The sequence below is a fragment of the Phaenicophaeus curvirostris genome, chromosome 2 (assembly GCF_032191515.1).
Source record: "Phaenicophaeus curvirostris isolate KB17595 chromosome 2, BPBGC_Pcur_1.0, whole genome shotgun sequence".
NCBI lineage: Eukaryota > Metazoa > Chordata > Aves > Cuculiformes > Cuculidae > Phaenicophaeus > Phaenicophaeus curvirostris.
In genome coordinates, this window is record NC_091393.1 from 84846758 (window position 1) to 84865991 (window position 19234).

A 19234-nucleotide genomic window follows, 5' to 3' on the forward strand; every position below is an offset into this window, starting at 1 on the left:
GGTCTGAGGCTGTGGTTGCTGTGTCTTTGGTACAAGATCTGTGTGACTTGAGGTCAGAATAAACGTGGCTCAGCTCAGACGTGGGACACAAAGTTGTATTTGACAAGGTCATGTTAGCCAGAGTTCACAAGACAGAGGTAAAGTCCATTTTATGATTTTATGTTCACTGGGGAGTGATGCATGCAGGTGAGTAAGTAAGGACAGGTAGGTCAGGTGATACCTGATTGAGCACAAAGCTTTTTGGCATAAAAATTAACACAGTCAAATTTTTGGAACAAATCATAACCAGCAGAAAGGATTTAGTGCAGATCAGCACTCTGCACTGAGTGGCTCTACTGTTTTCAGTCTGGCCCTGGGAGCTAGATTAAAGCTGGATGCCTTGTGTTATCAGGCTGTATCTCATGAAACTTTTCCATGCTGGATTCCTGCAGAGCAGGATGAAGCCATGGGGAGTGCACATGCAAATTCCAGTGAGATATGCGGCCCTGCAGAAGTCCTGGGTGCTGTTATTCTGGCTCTACACCGAGCAAGCTATTCATGCCCTAATGAAAGTGTAGCTGACTGGAGAGGTAGACAAGGATGGAAAGCTCCTTCTGTGGCAAGATGGTTTCCCTGTATCTTTCAGAAAGCATGTGCCATTTTCTGGGAATACATATAGTGCAAATCGGAGCATTTCTAGCCCAGGCCAGTGGCTGGTGCTCTCTGGAATTCAAGTGGCAAAAAAAAATGTGATGATAACCCTTTGGCCTGCTCACTTGCTCTTTACGCCAGAGGAATTTCTCAAAAGTTTTGCCTCTGTGGAATAATAGAGTCTTGATGAGTCTTAGTGACCACTAGTCATCTTGTATTGTCCCTGGAGCTGCACAGGCTGCATGGAGGGAGTCATACATTTCCTTTCTCTCCTTACGTAAAGGCAGCATCAACATACAGGCTGCATCTCTGACAGGGGGGATGAGCATTGCCCTGCCTTGCACCCCCAGCCCTGCTTGCACCAAGGGCAAGCTAACCAGCAAGCCTGGCAAATGCTGTCTCTTGCTCTTGGTGACACCTCACTCTTGTCCTGTGTTGAAGGTTCTGTGCAGCTTGAGAGGTGGGAAATGGAAATGCTTTTTGCTTTGGTCACTATTTATCAATTAGGCCTAAATCCAGAGTGACTGGCAGTGGAATGGCTTGCTGGGAGGGGGCCCCTAGGGCTCTACAGTCACTGTCTGAACTTGGCATAGGGCTGGTTCCTGCAGAGGAACAGGCGTCCCACCACCAGCACAGACTGTGCCAGTCAGGAGGGAAGCCAAAGTTGCCTGTGAAATCCTGGTTTAAAGTGTGTGGCTTGGGTTTAAAATACTGTTAGGAATATTAAGCTTGAAGCACTACCTGGTGGCTGTTGGGGTTGTGCTGGTGAGGCAGCGTGAGAAGGTCATGCCCCCATGAGTAGCCTGCAGTTCCCTTCCATTTTTGAAACCTCAAATCCAGCACTTCACCTATGGTGTTTTGTTAGCTGTGTAAAAGTGAGTGTCCTTAGAACTGAAAAAGAATGTAAAACAGCACCTCTGCTTGAATTCTTTTTTAACTTGACAAGTTTATACTTCTATCTTAACCACCACTATTTTTACTTTTACACTCCTAGATTCAAAAGATCCTGACTTCGGAGGAAAAAGACAAAAATCAAAATAAAGATGTTCTTTTCCCCTCTGTATAATAAGCCTGTTGTACAAATCATTTCATTTCTTGGAGCACACAAAAATTATTGCCTTTCATATCATTCAAGCAAAGGCTCTTCTAATATGAGCCCTATTGTAACACAAAATAATTATGTCCACAGAAATTAAAATCTTGAAAAATCAAATGCTCAGATCCTAACTGACATACTGCAACCACATTTGAAACATTCTTGTTTCTCCATATAACAGCTACATAATTGGGCTAAGTCTTTCACACTTTCTCTTTGAACCCACGGGATTTATTTACCAGAAAGCATTCTATAGATATGCCCAGTAAATGTTTAGAGAAATGTAGGTAACTAAATTAAAGGCTTAAATACAGGGATTCTCTCTTCACAAAGTACTGGCTTCTATTAAAACTGCAATACTTCATCCCTTGCAGCCTCTTTGAATCCTGTGTTTGACATTTTGAATGCACCATGCAGGCTCTAATACACATTACACAAAAGGAGCTATTATAGGAGTCCTGACTTTTTCTTGTTTGCATGACAAAGAAGGAATGGCAAATCCTCCCATTGGACCAGATAATCACTCTTCTGTGAAAAGCCTACAATCCACATCCTCTGTTTTCTTCTTAGCTGAGCTTCAACTCTGTTTGGTCAATAATTTTATTTTATGTGTGAAGCCTATAAATCATCTTCCAATCCACACTGGACAGTGAAGAGCCCTGGTAGGTCAGACATCAGCCGCAGGAGAAATTACATCCAGATCCAGGAAAACTGGGTGCTGCTGGAGCAATCAGACATTTTCATTTCATGTTACTATAGTTCTCTGAAGAGCCCTCACTACAAAGTAGGACCACTCTCTGGAGTGAAGACTAACTGAATAGATAAAAGTTTACAGAATCAGATCTTCTGGCGTGATAGACTATTACAAATCCATGACCTGCATTTTTATCCAGATGACTGTCACAATATAAACACAACGTTCACTGCTGGAACTGCGTTATAGAGCATACCTGAAGGAAACTTTGTCAGCTACCTGAACATGATTTAGATGCAGTTTGCAAACCAAACCTCCGAAGTGGTTCATTGTGTGACTGCACCCGTGAGAATCAGAAATGTGCCATTTAGCTGGGGAGGCAGCCTAGAGGGAACAGCCCAGTGTACAGAGCCTTCCTAAGGGGCTGAGGAAATCACAGAGATTTCACCAAAAAAGCTTCCCTTCTCTTATTCACAAGAGCAAGAGTTTTTGTCGTGAGCTGAAGTTGAGGCGGTCAAATGAAGTGCCTATTTTCCATTGCTATCTGTGCCTTCTGAGTGAATATAACAGAAAATACTGATTTGTTCCGAGGAAGATGCTGCACAAAGAGGAAGATTAAAGAATGTACTGCCTTGGGCCATCCACAGACTGTTAGTTTATAGTCCATGTTTCCATTTTAGCCTTAAAATTCAATTCAAATAAATAAAGTGCCCTATTAACATCTTATGGAGACTTTATCATGTTTAAGGAGACAGGTTTCTTAAAAGGTCATAAGGCAAAGCAAGCAGTAAAATAAGTGTTTAATCAGGTTCTTTCAGACAGCTTTGTTGCCTTCATTTGTGTACAAAAAAAGCTGCTTTGGCTGAAGCTTGTTTTATTGAGGGATGAACCGCAATGGGGTCCTTTTGTACAAGTTCATTACACCAGGTCCTCCAGCCAGACTTTACTCAGGGCGTATCATTCAGCCTGGAGATTGAAGGAAACCGGACCAGGCTTGATTCAGCCATAGAGATGTATAAAATCCAAAGATCTTTTGATGGTAAAGACATCCCTGTGTATGCTCAGACCTTTCTATACTTGTTACTGCTGGAGAAGATGAGAATCTGCCCCCAGTGCCATGCTCCTTCAGACTTTAATCAATCACGATCTATTTTTTCAATTCATTTCTCCTGGTATTGGTTTCAAAAATAGATTTCCGCATTTTATGCTAGCAAATTCTAGGGAAGCAAAGGATGTGAGCTTCAAGTTTAAAGGTTGACTTAAAGACAAATGAGCGTGTGTCCCGTTTCCTCCCCCTGCCCCAGCCTCCAGGATGGCTTTGCTCTCCAGGGACATCTCTCTCTTGTGATGGTTAATAGCATTCAAAACATCCATATTACTCATCCATGTTGCAGAAGAAGAGAGTGGGTTCTTGTGTTCAAGAAAGGTGATCTGCCTTTATATAAGGCCTTCTTCTTTTAAACACAAGTATTATTAAACCCACAAAAATCCATAAAGAGTGATGGGACATTTTTTAAAATGTTAGGCCTGTACATCTTTCACCTTCTGTGATTCAGAAGTGACATAAAAGGCCATAAACCATTCAATTGCTGTGATTCACTGCCCAGATTCATGTGTTTGATACAAATATTCAGAGATCAAAGCGGTACCTATGCCCCCAAAAAAGGTTTTAAATGATTTTTTAATGCTTGCCATAAACATGGACTCCTAGCTAAAGCATTCTTCTACTGATTGATATTGGCTATTTTAGGTATAAATTCCCCTGTGGTAAGGATTGACCCTTCCTTTAAGAATCGTATGGTGCAGTACATAAATGCACTCTGCAGATGTGTTTCCTCCCTGACCTAGGCTGAACATGAGACACTGCTCACTCACGGGTTTTCTGGGCAAAAGTCTACAGGGAATTAAAAAAGGATGGGAACTTTTTCCCCGTCAAAGAATCTGGAAGCCCCCCTAAACCTTGTATTAACTTCACGGTAGATGAAGGTGTTAAACTGGCATGTGTCTACCAACAGGGAACTGATCCTTTTAAGTCCTCTGCTTCATCCCCACTTGTGGAATTTGTTGTGCCAGTGGGACGAGGCTGGCTATAAAACCGCAGTGCAGGGGATCTCCATCCCACTCAGGCAGCCTGCCACCGCATCTCTGCCGAGAGCAGCGCTAGGGAGATTCCCCCCTTCATCTCTGCCGGACAGGCGGCTGTTTCGCTGACAGAGGAGGATGGATGTGAGCATCACCCAGATGCTCTGCATGCTCTGCATGGTCATCACAGTCCGAGCGTTTTCCCAGGAAGTATTCAAGGAGATGTTGCTGAAGCAGCTGGGGCTCTCTGAGGTCCCTAAACTTCATAAGAGAGACTTGGTGGATCTGGTTATCCCAGACCACATAAAGAACAAATATATCTCCATGCTGAAGCGCCAGAGGGTGAAGCGCCGAGCTTTGCCAAGTCTGGCTGGCATCCTCAGAGGAATTCCCGGCAATGCAGGTAATGTTTCTGCCATCGCTGTCGGGATCTTGCAAAGCACTGTGCCTCTGCCGGGGGAAGATGCCCATGTTTGCCAGGCTGGCTGCAGGATGAGAAGAGGCAAACCCACCAGGACAAGGGGGTTTGGGTCTGCCTCCAGACCTGAACTAGGTAGAAAAGGTACATGTAACAGCATCTTAAAGATTAACACGTGCTAGTAACATCTTGCACGTGAAGATGGAGTCCCACAGTCCTTGGAAGGGCAGGCTGCTGCTAAAGCTTGATAGAAGAAAAAAGCCTTGGTACTCAGGGCAGGTACATTTAGGGCAGGTGGAAAAAAGATGTTAAAAAAAAGCCAATAGAGAGTACAGACGTTGCAGATTTTGGGTCAAAACTCCAGAAAATCCTCTAATAGAAATCACACCTCTTTGAGGATGTTTCACTCTTGTCAGTCTTTTTATTTTTTTTTTTCTGGGAAAAATATAAAGGAGGAAATCAGCTCTACAGACAAAATAGTGTCTGTGCAACACATAGACCTTTTTTCAGTTTCAAAAGATGTATATACACCCTGGGTAGCAAATGAAAACACTTTTTCATTGCAAGAGCTACAGTTTCTTGCTTTGGTGCCCAGCACTGGCACAGAGAGATGTCTGCTCAGTCTGGGGGCAACTTAGATAGGAGATTTCTTTCCGTTGCCTCCAGGGTGCAGAGGCTGGACATATGAGAAGAATTTGGGTATTTGCAAGACATTTATTCAAGTATGCATTAGAAAAGGTGTGTTTAGTGGCTGTCCCTGTCACAAGAGCTCCATGCGGGAGCACAGATGAAGTGTGTTGTGATGATAACTGTGGACAAAGTGTGGGAGCTTTGCTCACCAGGATGGCATTGACAGGCTGTATATTTTGTTCTCAATGTGCACAGGCATGGCAGGAGAGATCCTCTACACTGACAATGCCACACGCCAAAACCTAGTCTTTGACATGGAGGGCAGAATACCTAAAAACAGTGAAGTTACAATGGCTGAACTGAAACTCTTCAAAAAGCCTCTGGACAGAGCAATCCTGCCTGCCAAGCAGTCTCACAGGTCTGTCTCCAGCGCCAGAGTCAGCGTGTACTGGGTGCAACGGCAGCATGATGGTACCAACAGGACCTCCCTCATAGACTCCCGGTAAGAAAGGGACCGTCGCGAAGGCAAGACTTAAGTTATGGGGTATGAGTCCTCTGTGCTGGGTTTGGTGTCATATGTTTGTGCTTCTGGTCAGTCTTATGGGGTTACATCTGTAGAATCAGGCTTTATAGACACTTAAGAATGAGTTCATAAGAGCAGCTGTTAGGTTAAGACTGTAATAAATGATGATTCATTGAAATAATACATTTCCGTGTTGAACAATGCTGTGTGCTGCTAGGTCTTCCCTTCTACAAACCTCCGCCTGGCTCACTTTTCTCTCTCTAACTCACAAGGGGTACTGGCTGCGGGTATTCTTTCTTTTGTTCATTTCCTTAGCCAGTTTAAAGAAGTAAATAATGCAAAAAGCATCTGATTCTTTAGCCTTGAGCTCTGTAGAAGTTTTACAGCCCTTGACAGTAGAATTAACCATCAACTAATTTTCTGAGGTGGTAGAAACTCATGGCCCTAATACAGCTAGGACAGGAACAGGTGGAAGTAGCAGTTTACAAGACTCTCCTTGCTAATACTGAGACTGCATATAATCCTGCACTGCCATAGTACTGTGTGAGCATGAATAAATACCTTGACATGAGCATGCACAAAGGGATTTATTTAGTCTTCGATGTCTGATATACCTGCATGCTTCTTATTGAGGTCTGAGTTAATTGCCACATGTGCTTGCCCAGAGCACTCAGCAAAAATTGTCATGTAATCAAGGCACAGGACAATCTATAGGAAGCAAATTATTTATTCTGCTACATTAACAGTGCTGCGAGCCCAGGCTCTACTTAATGGGCTTTTCTCTAATGCCAAACTCCCGTCACATAGGCTGGTTCCTCTGCGTGACTCGGGCTGGAAGCACTTTGACGTGACACAGGCTGTGCATTACTGGCTGCAAAACAACAGGCAGGAGCCAATGTTCCTGGAGGTCCGGATTGAAGGAGAAAGGGTAGGCAGCCATGCCTCAGAAATGGCCAAAGCTGTGCGTTTCACATCTCAGGACCCTACGGACAAAGCCCTAAACAAACCTGAACTGCTGCTTTACACCCTCGACTTGGAAGACTATGGGTATGTATGAAACCTAAATCTGTAATGTTGCCAGTGTAACTTTGCCCCTGAATTATTGTGCTGTCTGTGTCAAGCCAGGGCGTGCAGTTCTTGCCCTCACAAAGAAACTGCTGCAAAGAGAAGAGTTAGAAAGTTGCTGCTGAACCACACCTCTGCTCTTCCCTTATTTCTTGCCTGAATATTCAAATGAAACCCAAGAGTGGTCAAAGTTTTCACATCTCAGGGCTCTCCTGTGCAGTCAGCAAGGGGGGATTATTTCTCCCACCTTCCCATTTTTCAGTTATGGTATCAGTTCCTTTTTCTCCTTTGTGGTGCAGGGGCCCTGGGGATTGTAAGGAGGAGGCGATGACAAGGAAGTCCACCTGCTGCCGGCAAAAACACTATGTCGACTTCCATAAGCTCGCCTGGACGCAGACCTGGATCATTGAGCCAGCAGGGTACCAGGCTTACCAGTGTCAGGGGGGCTGCCTGCAGCCCCCCAGCCTGCTGCAGCACTTGGGCTATGGGAAGCGTTCCTGCACCGTGGCGGAGACCGCCCCGCTCCCCGTGATGTACCTCATCAAGAGGGGCAACCGCACTGAGGTTGAAGCAGCTGAGTTTCCCAACATGATCATCAAGAAGTGCAGCTGCGTTACAGACGGCATGGTACTGATGTGAGATGTGGACAGCAAGCTAGGGACCTGTTGCTGTCATGGAGGGAGTGCAATGTCTTCCAGTCCCTTGCTTCCCCGCAGCCCTGCCCAGAGGCACCTGGGGCCAGCGATAAAGGTCTGGAAGGACTCCCAGATACCTGCCTGAAAGGGTAGACAGTGCCTGGGGCTGCAGCTCTCCCATGCACCCCATTACCTGCAGAGAGGGCGCAGCACTTAAAGGCACTGTCCATGTAGATGGGCTCAGAGGAGCATCTGTCTTCACACATAACTTTGTAAGGGGTACCTGTGGAACCTAATGTTCCTCCGAGCTCCCTTGACGACAGCCAGATTTAATTGAATCTGATGGAGCTGCATCCAATTTATTTTAGCTCTCATCACGAGAGTGTTGGAAACAGCTACAGGCAAAACAGGAGTGTTCATTGCCAGGTGAAGAAGTCATGTGTGGGCTCAGCTTTTCATTCTTACACTCAACAGTGTTTCATAAGTTCTGGCCCTTGTCTGTCCAAGTCGTGCTTATGGTGAACTGTAGAGCAGAAGCACTTACATGTATATATTCTATACACACATATACATATATATCTGAATCTGTGTATGTATTGTCTGCACACATGTTGGATGCATACATACCCACATATATGTATGTAAAATTGTCTAGAGCTCAAAGGAACATATATATGTGCATATGTATCATATGCATATATGCACATATACATGTACATAAAATACTGTCTGGAATTCAAAGGATTATATTTTTTGCTCCTGTGCCATGAGCTTAGCACAATTTTTGGCAGAATTTAGAGTCCTGAAGTCAACGGCAATATTAGGATGTCAGTTTGCTCACAGGAGTAACAGTTTGTAGAACTGGCCCACTGTTTTTCTGGTTGTGTATTACAGTTATTTCAATTTAGGGATATTTTCCAAGTCTTGTGCACTTTCAAACTCAAGAAAACAATAAAATATTATTATTAAAGTAGCTGAATGTTTGCTTATATATGTTCTTAGGTCTAAAAGTAGAGGGAAAAAAACCTGTCACATTTCAGACTGTACCCCAGTGCTCAGCTCCTGTAAACACACACACAAGAACGGCTTTTCTCAGTTCCCTGTGCGATCCTGCCTACTTCTGGTAAAGCTTATCTACTCAGGCAGGGACTGGGACTGGGCTGAATTGGTGGGTGGAGCAGAGCCCACACCTCCAACACTTCTCCCTGAGCTGCTGCAGAGTTTAAACCATCATTTTCTTAAAGAAAAAAAAACTGGAAATGTTCTTGAGAGGCAAGAGGTGATGCTCTCCGTGTGAGCTGTGGCACTGCAGTGCCAGAACTTGCAGGCAAGCAGCTGGTGCTGTAGTGCAGAAAGAAATGTGTGAGCTGCCACCTACTTCCTCCCTTCCAAGGTGAGGCATTCCTTATGGATATCTGACCGACACATCTGCTGGAGAAGTGCAGTGACAATGTGATTTAATCCCTTTTTGAACTATACAGAACTGCTGGCCAGAGTGTCACCAAAGATAATGATTTCCACACTTTGTGTCAGACTCCTCCCCTCGGTTCACAGCCTGCTGAGATACCACCTGTGGCTCTAGGGATGAAGTCGCTGTTGTCCATCTCCATGGGATGAGGCATGGGCCGAACTCACAGGCTGAACCTGCTGCTGGCAGGAGGACTCCAAAACAAGTTTGCCCGGCTAGCCAGAATGTCTGTGGGCCATGGACCAGGTGAAAAACGGGATTTGCTGGACTCTGCACTGGCTTTGGGTCATTCATCAGCAAGGCTGAGATGTCAATTGTCCTTTGCTGCCCTGAAAGACCCCAGGTCTGAGGTCAGCAAGGCAGCCCCGCTGTACCTTGTCCAATAGGTAGGCTGGAATCTCTCTCTTGTGCAAATGCCCATGGCAAAAGAAAAGCTTTAAAAGGGAAAAGGAAAAAGGCAAAAGAACACTCACCATTCACCAGCGATGGGTTATAGCAGACCAGATCTGGCTCCTCTTGCTTTGTGTCTGGCTCCCTTCACTCTGTTTTCTTGCAGACACAAGATACACAACAGCGAATGAACAGTGGGGCTGTGTAGACATGTGACAGCTGGGAGATGGGGAAAAGGGGAGGCAGTGGCCGAGGAGACCAGGTGGTGTTGTGGTTATTGCAGTGCAGGGACAGGGCACAAATCTGTGAGTCATCAAGCCCTGCCAGGCCTATTGATACCAAAAATGCCGGCAAATAAAACTAAGACTGTTTCGGAGTTTTAGAAACCTAATACCCTTTATCAGGGCTGGGCAACATGAGGGAGTGATCTCCATCAATTGTGTGCAGTGAGACAAGAGTTGCAACAGGACTTATTTCCAACTCACATGCAAATAAATTCTCCCAGAAATATTATGCACATTCTGTTACTTTCTAAGGACTCATTTTAATATTATTATGAAGTTCACAACAGCCAAAATTCTTACTGATTTGGAGCTGTCTCCATCTCTCTGCCCAGCCTTGCCTTTTAAGATATGTAGAAACTCCAAACAGAGATGTTTACTGAAGCAGACAAACCTCTTCAGCACAGATCACACTGCACACAAGATGTTAGGATCTCCAAAGAATGAACGTTGCCTGGGAAAAACACCATTTTAAAGAAAACGTTAGAGGGACGTTGTGTCTGACTTTCAAAGAACACGATTGCTTAGATGAAATTCAACTGTACTTTAGCTCAAATCAAAATGCTCCACTTTGAAATATTCCACTTTGAGAAGTTTCAAAATATTCCACATGTTGCATCACTACCACCAGCATGAATACTTATTTATTGCTAAGGGAGGACACACAGATGTCATGGCACCTCCCTCAGCACCACTGCCCCTCTGCATTCGCAGCCCTCAAGCCCAGGGGTGGTGACACGTGGGGCCATGAGGCCAGTGGTGAGCACAGAGCAGAGGCCTGAGGGAAGAAGTGACTAGTAGAAGGCTATCACACAGAGCCTAGTGGCTACACACTAGGCTGCACATCACTAACACCCACGTCTGGCATGGCACATCTCCATCTCTTCGCGCCCACAGACTGTACCCCATCCTTTCCCAGGAGTTGCATTGCAGGAGGGGCCTCCTGGGGGCACTTCCAGCATTACCCAGACCCTCCCTATCCTCTCTCTGTGCACGCCACTGTCATCTGTTAAGGTGGCTGAAAAATTAGGCTTCTTAATTAAAAATTGACCAGTTCCGCTATTATCTCAATATGCTGGATGCTGCCTTTAACCCACATTTAGATTGAAACTCCCTTACTAAAAGAAGGACATTGAGGTCCCAAAGTGTGTCCAGAGAAGAGCAACCAAGCAGGTGAAGGGGCTAGAGAACAAGTCTTACAAGGAGTGACTGAGGGAACTGGGGCTGTTTGGCCTGGAGAAAAGGAGGCTGAGGGGAGACCACATCACTGTCTACAACTGCCTGAAAGAAGGTTGCAGGGAGGTGGAAGTTGGTTTCTCTGCCCAAAGATAGGATAGGTGATAAGTGAGGGAATGGCCTCAAGCTGTGCCAGGGGAGGTTCAGATTGGGCATCAGGAAAAATTCCTTCACCAAAAGCATTATTGGGCACTGGCAGGGGCTGCCAAGGGAGGTGGTAGAGTCCCCATCCCTGGAGATGTTTAAAAGACAGGTAGATGAAGTGCTTAAAGATATGTTTTACTAGTGGACAGATACAGTTGGACTCGATGATCTCAAAGGTCTTTTCCAACCTAGTGATTCCATGATTCTGTGATTCCCTGCTTTTGGGGAGATTGGACATTGCTCCTCAAACTCCAGATGGCTTTTCAGTGAAAATGCAGCAGGCTTGGAGATCAGGCTGATGTGGGGAAGGCTGGGGATAACATATTGTCACATCTGGGGCTTTTTCAGACATCAGCTGGTGCTGGAGGAAATTGTCTCCTGGCCTCTCATCTTCAATCCAGGCTGCATTTGCTGTGATACTGTCTGTGTGCTACCTTGCTGCTTTTATATTAGTACAACTCATAACGCATACAAAAGCTGTCAAGCTGTCATGTTCTCCTTTCTTTCCGAGTGGCACCATGGTTTCTGAGGAAAGGCAGAACATCTTATGTTCTACCTGGCAGCAGTAGGGTTCAGCATTAACATTTATGCTATGCTGTGAAAAAAAAAATCAATGGAAAAGCAGTGCAGCAGCCTAATGTACCACATCTAAGCAGAACTTGCTCAAAAAAATGTGAAGGTGTTTTAAGGCAAAACCAGTGGTAAAACACTGGGCATCCCTCTGCACTACTGAAAGCAGAGAGCACCCCTGTGGTGCTTAAGGAGGAAGAGGTGTATGCTGTTCGCATTACGGTTCTTCAATAGCCCTGTTAGTCCCACACTTAAAGTTAAGCTGTTGTGTAAGTGTTTGTGGTGGTTGTACCTGAGTTAAAGCTCATCACGAGTGTGAGCACTGACCTGTCTTCACGGTATTGCTCACAAGATGATCTCTGAGGTCCTGCGCTATTTAATGGAGCTAGACACAGGGAAATCTATTGGTCTCACAAAAGCTTTTCTTATGAGAGAGGCTTGGGAGGACAGCAGGACTTTCTCTCTCCATTATCATTACATTTTAGGAGAGAGAACAAAGGTTTTAAGCTGTATTAAATACCACTGCTGAGTTACATTGCCCTGTCTGACCCTTTCCTAGTTCCATTTGAACCAAGGCTGCTGTCCCATTTGCTTTCAAAATTGATAAGAAGTTGCAGCTTTACCCTGCTGGTGAGACCTTATTTCCTCTCCCTCTCTTTCCCACCCCTCACCCTCCCCCAACTTTGCATTTCACAAACTCCTACTGAGAGTGTCTGACACTTTGCCTTTCAGGGCAGCCTCCCAACTGCCGGTGTAGGTGGAAACTCAGATGTACAATCCACATCCCCCACAAAGTGATAATCAGGGAAGCTCCTCAGCTTTGGCTCTTTGGCTGGGAACAGCTGGAGTCTGGGAAAGGGGAACCCGTGGACAACGGAAGGGAGGAGGGGGACACCCCACAGGATTTTGATATTTTTAGAAGAGCATCTTAACAGTCTCAAAATCTCCTAGTTTTTGCCAAGAATTTAATGTGCAGTTAGCACCCGTGCAAAGTGCTGGATTTGTAGCCAGGGCTTGAACTTCTGTCCATTCACAGAGCAGCTGTCAGAGAGCTGCATGGACATCAGTGCATTTCAGAAAAACACAGAATAAAAAGCTATTCATCACTGCTGCCTTCTGATCTATGCCCCAGGGGGAGAAAGGCACTCCTGAGCTGCATGGGTGTGGGAGTTCCAAAAGCTAAACCGACACATACAGAACAACCATGACAGGAAGCACTAAGTATCCTGGAGATCCTGGGTGCTGGAAAGTCATGTCATCAGCCCACGGCACTCAGTATCCTTTTTGACAATTGATCATATAATTATAGAATCACTAGGTTGGAAAAGACCTTTGAGATCATCAAGTCCAATCATACCTGTCCACCACCACTAAATCATATCCTTAAACAGTTAATCTACCTGTCTTTTAAACACCTCCTGGGACGGTGACTTTATCACCTCCCTGGGCAGCCTCTGCCAGTGCCCGATAACCCTTCTGGTGAAGAAATTTTTCGTTATTTCCAATCTGAACCTCCCCTGGCACAGCTTGAGGCCATTCCATCTGGTCCTATCGTCCATCACTTGGGCAAAGAAACCAACTTCCACCTCTCTACAACCTCCTTCCAGGTGGTTGCAGACAGTGATGAACCAGGGCTTTTTTGATTTTTTTTAAGCTATTTAATAATTCTGGTTTTAAGGCACTCGTAGTGTTTATTCATGTTTTTTCTGATTACATTTTTCCTTCTTTTAATTTTCTCAGTTATGGTGAATCTGCCCCACCAAAAGTATCTGTGTCTCCTTTAAAAGTTTGTTTTCTGTTTTCTGGAAATGAATGCAATCAGGTTAAAACTGCTTCTCAGGTGACTGACAACTTCAAGTCCAGTGGTGTGAGAAACGCTCACAAGACGAATAGGTAAACTGAGGCATGTGTCTTGTGAAGTAGCATTTTTTATTCATTTATTTGTGGTTGCAGTTGTGGGAGCAACTCCTTCTGGCAAGCAGGAACATGCTCAACCTTTGTCGAAAAACAAGTTTATATACTGTTTCTTTTCAAGGCAAGAACACCCTCTTCCCAAATTTACAACCTATCCCAGAGCTATTACAAGGTGGTTACCAGGCTACTTTTTACATATTCAATTTCTTTACCCAATCAGTTGTTTATAAGTTCTTACATTCCTAAGCATATCTCGAACTGTACCAGAAAGGTACCAGGAGATAACATTTCTCTTCTCCAAAGTACTCGTACAGCCATTTCTTAGTGAAAACCAGCCTACGCAATCATATTTTACGAGAGCGTCCTAAGTTCAATTCAGCAAGGCCCTCCACCTTAATGCTGAACTTGCATTTTGCAAAAACACGAGTAGCCGAACTCTCACAGTGGTCAACAATGGTCACCCTCAGGTCTCAGCTAGTTACTTTATGCTGAATACGTTACCACACGGGCCATAAGGCACCACCTATACCCACCAGACATCCAGGGATATTTTTATTAAGTTGTGTCATGCTTCCAGCAGATGTTTCACAAGACAGCTGGCTCCTTTTAAACACCGTTCTTCTTTCCGTATGTCCCAGGTAGGTCTTCCAAGAGCTTCTTGTTTCCTTTCACACGCTCAAGTTTTATGCAATTCCCAGTTCCTTGCGCCTGCTCAAGAGACCCACGGCAGACACTGGGGAGAAACAGTACAGCCAGCACATGCTTCCAGGCCACCGGGAGGCACACACAGCTGCTGGGCCTGGATGCAGAGTGAGCACCTTGGGCGGTGTGAATTCCTCCTGCCCAGCCTTTGGCAGTGGCGAAAGGCTGTGGAGCCTGCCCAGCCCTGCCTGGACAGCTGAAGGTCAGAGCAGTTGTCACCTCCCCACCTTTGGGTGCCATTAGGTACCTTAATCTGCAAAGCCACCCCAACAGCTGACCTATAGCCGAAAGCAAAACAGGCTGAGGTGCCTGTGTTAACTAACTAGGAAGCAATCTTTAACATCTCTGGTTGAATGTTTTGGAGGAACCTTTAGGATTTAAAATCAGCATCCTCCTAAGAATAGGCATGGCTCAAACAACCCTTTTAAATTTCAACATTCTCCAGAAAGCAAAATTTCAGATAAGAACGAATTTCAGGTGCATCAAAATCGTTGCTTTTGTCTGTTTCTGGAATAAGCAGAACAATGTAAACGTGACCTAATGTCCCTACTCTGCAGCAGCACCGTACGGGTGTGCACCACAGGGTAGAGCCAGGGCTTCCCGTCAGGTAGTTTATTCAGCAGGCTGAGGGTTTCATCAGCCCTGCTGGAACTGGACACATCCTCTGCTGTTAGCTCAGTGCCACCTACAGTAGCAATCGCAGCAGCTGTCAGGCTTGGAAAAGCAAAGGAAGAAATTGCTGCTCACTCAAACACTGGGGTGGTTTTTCAGTAACTCATTTGTCCGTGCTGCAGAGGACTAAGTAGCCAAGGAAAATGGGAAAGGAGCCCTTTGACCAAAGGCTGGCAGCTGTTGCTGCGTCTGTGTGAGATGATCTGTCTAAAATTTCACAAGTTATTTCTCTGTTGTTTAATTTAGTAAACGGATAACCAATCCTAATCTTACAGTGCACTCATGAACATGAACTCTTCAGAACTTCTTACACTGCAAGGAGATCTCAAGACAGAAACTGTTACTGGAAATCAAAAACGCTGTTAAGCCAAGCCAGGTGGGGTTTTGTGGTATTTCTCTAAACATTTTTCTTCTGGGCTGGGATGAAATTTAGCAGCAGCAAACTTCTGGTCCTTTGTATCACAGAAACAAGCCAGAAAAACAAAAAAATGTGATCAGGTTTAACAATGAGTCTCCTGTTTGGCCATATGGAATAACCCAGAGTGGTGCTTTTTGGTACTGATGCACTGAACAATCAGTAGACCAAAGGCTTGTTAGAAGCAGCACAGAAAGAAACAGTGTGCACAAATTCTGAACTTGCCAACCAGAAGCAATTTCTTAACAAAATTTAATATTTGGCCAGAGTAGTGACCTGCCCTGCTCCCTGCTATTTTTTGTGTATCATATCTGCTCGTATTTCTTTCCAGGGATCTGGATCTGTATGAGGTGAGGATAAGCCCTCCCTCAGGTTTGTGCCAGCGTTTTCACTAATTAATCTTTCAGTCATTAACTCTGAAACGCAATAGAAACATAAGGCAGTGCTCTAGATCTTCTAGATGCTGGAAATAAATGCATTTAAAACTGACACTTCAGAAGAATCCTGTCAAGTCACATCACTTGCTTGTTGAGAAGTGTTTGTGTGGGAGCATGAACCTTTTCTCTGGAAAGATGTTCAAAGTTTTGGTGCACTTACAATGAGAAATGCTTCTGAAATCCAAAGCTACATCGACCCTTGGAAAAAGAGAGATACAGGCAGGGTACTGCAAACTCTGCATTATCATCAGGCACTGGACTAGGGAGATCACCACTACCCTAAGTCATTCTTTTTTTATAGAAATGGCCCATACTACACTGGAATGCTTTCAATTTATATATATTTTTCTTTAAAAAACGGTATTTGTTGACTTCTTCTCTTGCCCAGATTCTTAAGAAAGCTTCAAGCACTTCACCTACTTGTTTCTCTTCTGTTGAAGTCTGAGTCCTGTTTGTTGCCCAGCTGTTTCCTGAAGGATGCCCTACTGACACATGAAGTCTAGCATTGCTAGTGAGCGTCCGTATGGCTCTCCAGACATGGTATTGCTCTAGGCTAACCCTTTATGTGGGCACATTCCAGAGCAAGTGCTTCTTCCCATTTAGCTCAGCAGGAGCTAAGCAATTCCCAAATAAATGTGCCAAAGTGTGGAATAGGTTAAGGTACACATAAGCAGTTGTCGTGTAACACAGAGATAGGGTATTTCTTTTAATTCTGGCACTACTGGAGACATAGTTGATCAACGAAGTGTTTGGCACTACTGCTGGTTTAAAATATTACACTTCCCCTTCACCAGTCAGTGTTTATTCCCATCCTATACAATGCTACTTCAGCTGTGCTGATAAAAATTTGTTAGAGCCACATCATATGCCCCACGAGGAAAATCATCTGGTTTAACATGGAATGCACAAACACAAAAGAAGCCTAATAGGTGATGCATGAGGTAGACTTGGAAATGGCTGTGTCAGTGCAACTGAAGCAAGAATTGCAATAGCAGTGAGGGGAAACAATTTAGGTAAGAGTTGTTGCCAAAACACATCATTAAACTGGCCCATTCACTTTGGGCCCATGCTACCCTTGCTGTACTACAGAGGAGCATAAGTGTGTTCATGCAGCTGAAGGCTGTCCTGTCACAAACACTGTACACATGTTTCAAAGCCGGCTGTAAGCACACCAAAGGTTTGCCACCCAAGCGGGACTGCTGCCGGTATGCAACATCCCTAGCAGACACATTTACACCAGCAAAAAAGATTATGTTGAATCATAGAATAGTTAGGGTTGGAAGGGACCTTAAAGATCATCTAGTTTCAACCCCCTGCCATGGGCAGGGACACCTCCCACTAGACCAGGCTGCCCAAGGCCCCATCCAAACTGGCCTTGAACACCTCCAGGGATGGGGCAGCCACGGCTTCCCTGGGCAACCTGTGCCAGGGCCTCACTGCCCTCACAGCGAAGAAATTCTTCCTTATGTCTAGTCTAAACCTGCCCCTTTCCAGTTTGTACCAGTTACCCCTTGTCCTATCAACCACAAGCCTTTGCGAACAGTCCCTCTCCAGCTTTCTTGTAAGCCCCTTTCAGGTACTGGAAGGTCACTATGAGATATCCTCTGAACCTTCTCTTCTCCAGGTTAAACAACCCCAATGCTCTCAGCCTGTCCTCGTATGCAGCTCCAGCCCTCTGATAATCTTTGTAGCCCTCCTCTGGACCCATTCCAACAGCTCCATATCCTTCTTATGTTGAGGATTCCAGAACTAGACATAGTACTCCAGATGAGGTCTCACAAGAGAGGAATAGAGGGGCAGAATCACTTTCCTCGACCTGCTGGCCATGCTTCTTTTGATGCAGCCCAGGGTACGGGTGGCCTTCTGGGCTGCAAGCTCTCCTTGCTGGCTCATGTTGAGCTTCTCATCAACCAGCACCCCCAAGTCCTTCTCTGTTGAGGTGACCTCCTAGGTACTGTCCATTCCAGTTTTCTAATGAAACACATTCAGTAAACAAAACCAGTTCCTTTCTGCCCAGGGTCCCAGATCCTGTCACCACTCCGAGACGTGACTTGCACAGCTACTGCATCTCTCTCCTCTTCCCCACTCCCCAATTTTTTTTTGATTCAAGTTGTCCAAGACTTCCTTATACGTTAAAATCATAGGTATGTCAAGTGCTTTAATGCTACCAAACATCTTCTTACATACTATATCATTTGCGGCATTTAAGTATTTGCTCATCATATAAACCAGATTTACCTAAGGATAACCTGCAAAATGACTCTCAGATCCTATATGTAGGTAAAAAGAGAATACTTTAACGTGCTTTAACAACTTAGCCCTCAAGTACCATGATTTATGTTTTCTAAAGCATCAAATAGATCCACATGTGCTGGGTTTGTGTATAACAATGTAACACCTGCCTATCCTTCTCATAACTCCATGAGATGCTGATGAAGCTTATCCTGTGGATGTGAGTCTAGAAGTTGGGGACAACTCAGTTGAAAAGATAACAAGGACTTTTACAGAACCACATCACACATGCTCACAAGTAGGTAAACTGTCTCAAATCCATTTTGTGAGTAGGAAAACCATAGCACGTGCGGGGTTTCTGATTTGCCCAGACATCAGCTGCTCCATTAAAAATCATTTCACGCTACGCAGTTCCTACGTGGGCCCTCAGCAGGGCCAAGCCCCATCTCCCGGGGACCCTGATCCATGCAAAACACCAGGAGAGCTGCCGGCCACCTGGCAGGGAGGAGGTGGGAGTCAAGGACACCCTGCAGTCCAGGCCCACAATGACACCTGCCGGCATAGGGCTACTGTACCAGGGAGGGGAACTTAAACAGGAACAGCCTCCCCTCAAACACCCATCCACACCCCCACTGCCCCACAAGACAACACTCAGCACTGAGTCTACAGATGCTGCTATAGGATAAAGCGGCAGCACTGCGGATATTTAAGTCCTTGGGAGACAATTCCATTGCCTTTACCACAAAAATAAAAATTAAAACCCAACCTGAATTTCCCATTCAGTTTCAGATGATCACTCTGTATCTTACTAACCTACAGCAGCCAGCAAATGTATATTGTCTTCTTTTTAATTTCTTAAGGATGTGATTCTCTCTTTTTCCTCAGATACCTTTCCAGAGCAAAATCAGTAAATACCTGTATTTATTTAACTTCTCCTAAAAGAAATATTTACACGCACTAGTAATTTGTATCATACTGACACCTGACATCCCACAGAAAC

At 45.0% G+C, this 19234-nt stretch overlaps 1 protein-coding gene across 1 annotated transcript; it reads left to right on the plus strand.

Moving 5' to 3' along the window:
• The first annotated feature begins 4661 nt into the window (after window positions 1–4661).
• Window positions 4662–7777, plus strand: LOC138717507 (left-right determination factor 2-like). Its single transcript, XM_069851015.1, has 4 exons — window positions 4662–4905; window positions 5806–6052; window positions 6881–7120; window positions 7438–7777. Exons 1-4 carry the CDS (start codon window positions 4662–4664, stop codon window positions 7775–7777), a joined length of 1071 nt encoding a protein of 356 aa, XP_069707116.1.
• The last annotated feature ends 11457 nt before the right edge of the window (window positions 7778–19234 follow it).